General features: G+C 44.7%; 1 protein-coding gene across 1 annotated transcript; it reads right to left on the reverse strand.

Moving 5' to 3' along the window:
- Window positions 1-262: 262 nt before the first annotated feature.
- SARC_17207 (hypothetical protein) lies at window positions 263-664 on the reverse strand (the record flags this gene model as incomplete). The annotated part of the gene is made up of 1 exon (XM_014288696.1): window positions 263-664. One exon carries the CDS (start codon window positions 662-664, stop codon window positions 263-265), a length of 402 nt encoding a protein of 133 aa, XP_014144171.1.
- Between the last annotated feature and the right edge of the window lie 30 nt (window positions 665-694).

Raw genomic sequence — 694 nt, forward strand, 5'->3', positions numbered from 1 at the left:
TGAGTACCCGTGTGTGGGTAGATGGTGCTTGGCCTTAGAATGTGTGATGTGTGTGTATAAGGGTAGTTCTGCCTGCGTACAGTAGCATATACTATGATAATCTCATGCACAGTAGATGGTATGTGATGTATGTATGGGTACCCATGTGTGGGCAGATGATGTTTGGCCTTAGAATGTGTAATGTGTGTGTATAAGGGTAGTTCTGCCTGCGTACAGTAGCATATACTATGATATTTTCATGCCCATGCGTGATTTATTACTGTCAGTGGCAGACTCGCGTTTGGGCTACCGGCATGTCGTGCACCAGAACAAAGCCCCAGTAAGACAGTGTTACCAGCATATCGTTTACCAGGGTACGCTCCAGTAAACTCGTCCTAAAATCTATTAACATCAGTGTTACCAGCATGTCGTTTACCAGGGCACGCTCCAGTAAACTCGTCCTAAAATCTATTAACAGTGTTACCAGCGTGTCGTTTACCAGGGCACGCTCCAGTAAACTCGTCCTAAAATATATTAACAACAGTATTGCCAGCATGTCGTTTATCAGGGCACGCTCCAGTAAACTTGTCCGAAAATCCATTAACAACAGTGCTACTAGCATGTCGTTTACCAGGGCATGCTCCAGTAAGCTCGTCCTAAAATATATTAACAGTGTTACCAGCATGTCGTTACCAAGTCACGCCTCCATGTAACT

Source organism: Sphaeroforma arctica (genome assembly GCF_001186125.1).
Source record: "Sphaeroforma arctica JP610 unplaced genomic scaffold supercont1.10050, whole genome shotgun sequence".
In the NCBI taxonomy this organism is placed as follows: domain Eukaryota; class Ichthyosporea; order Ichthyophonida; genus Sphaeroforma; species Sphaeroforma arctica.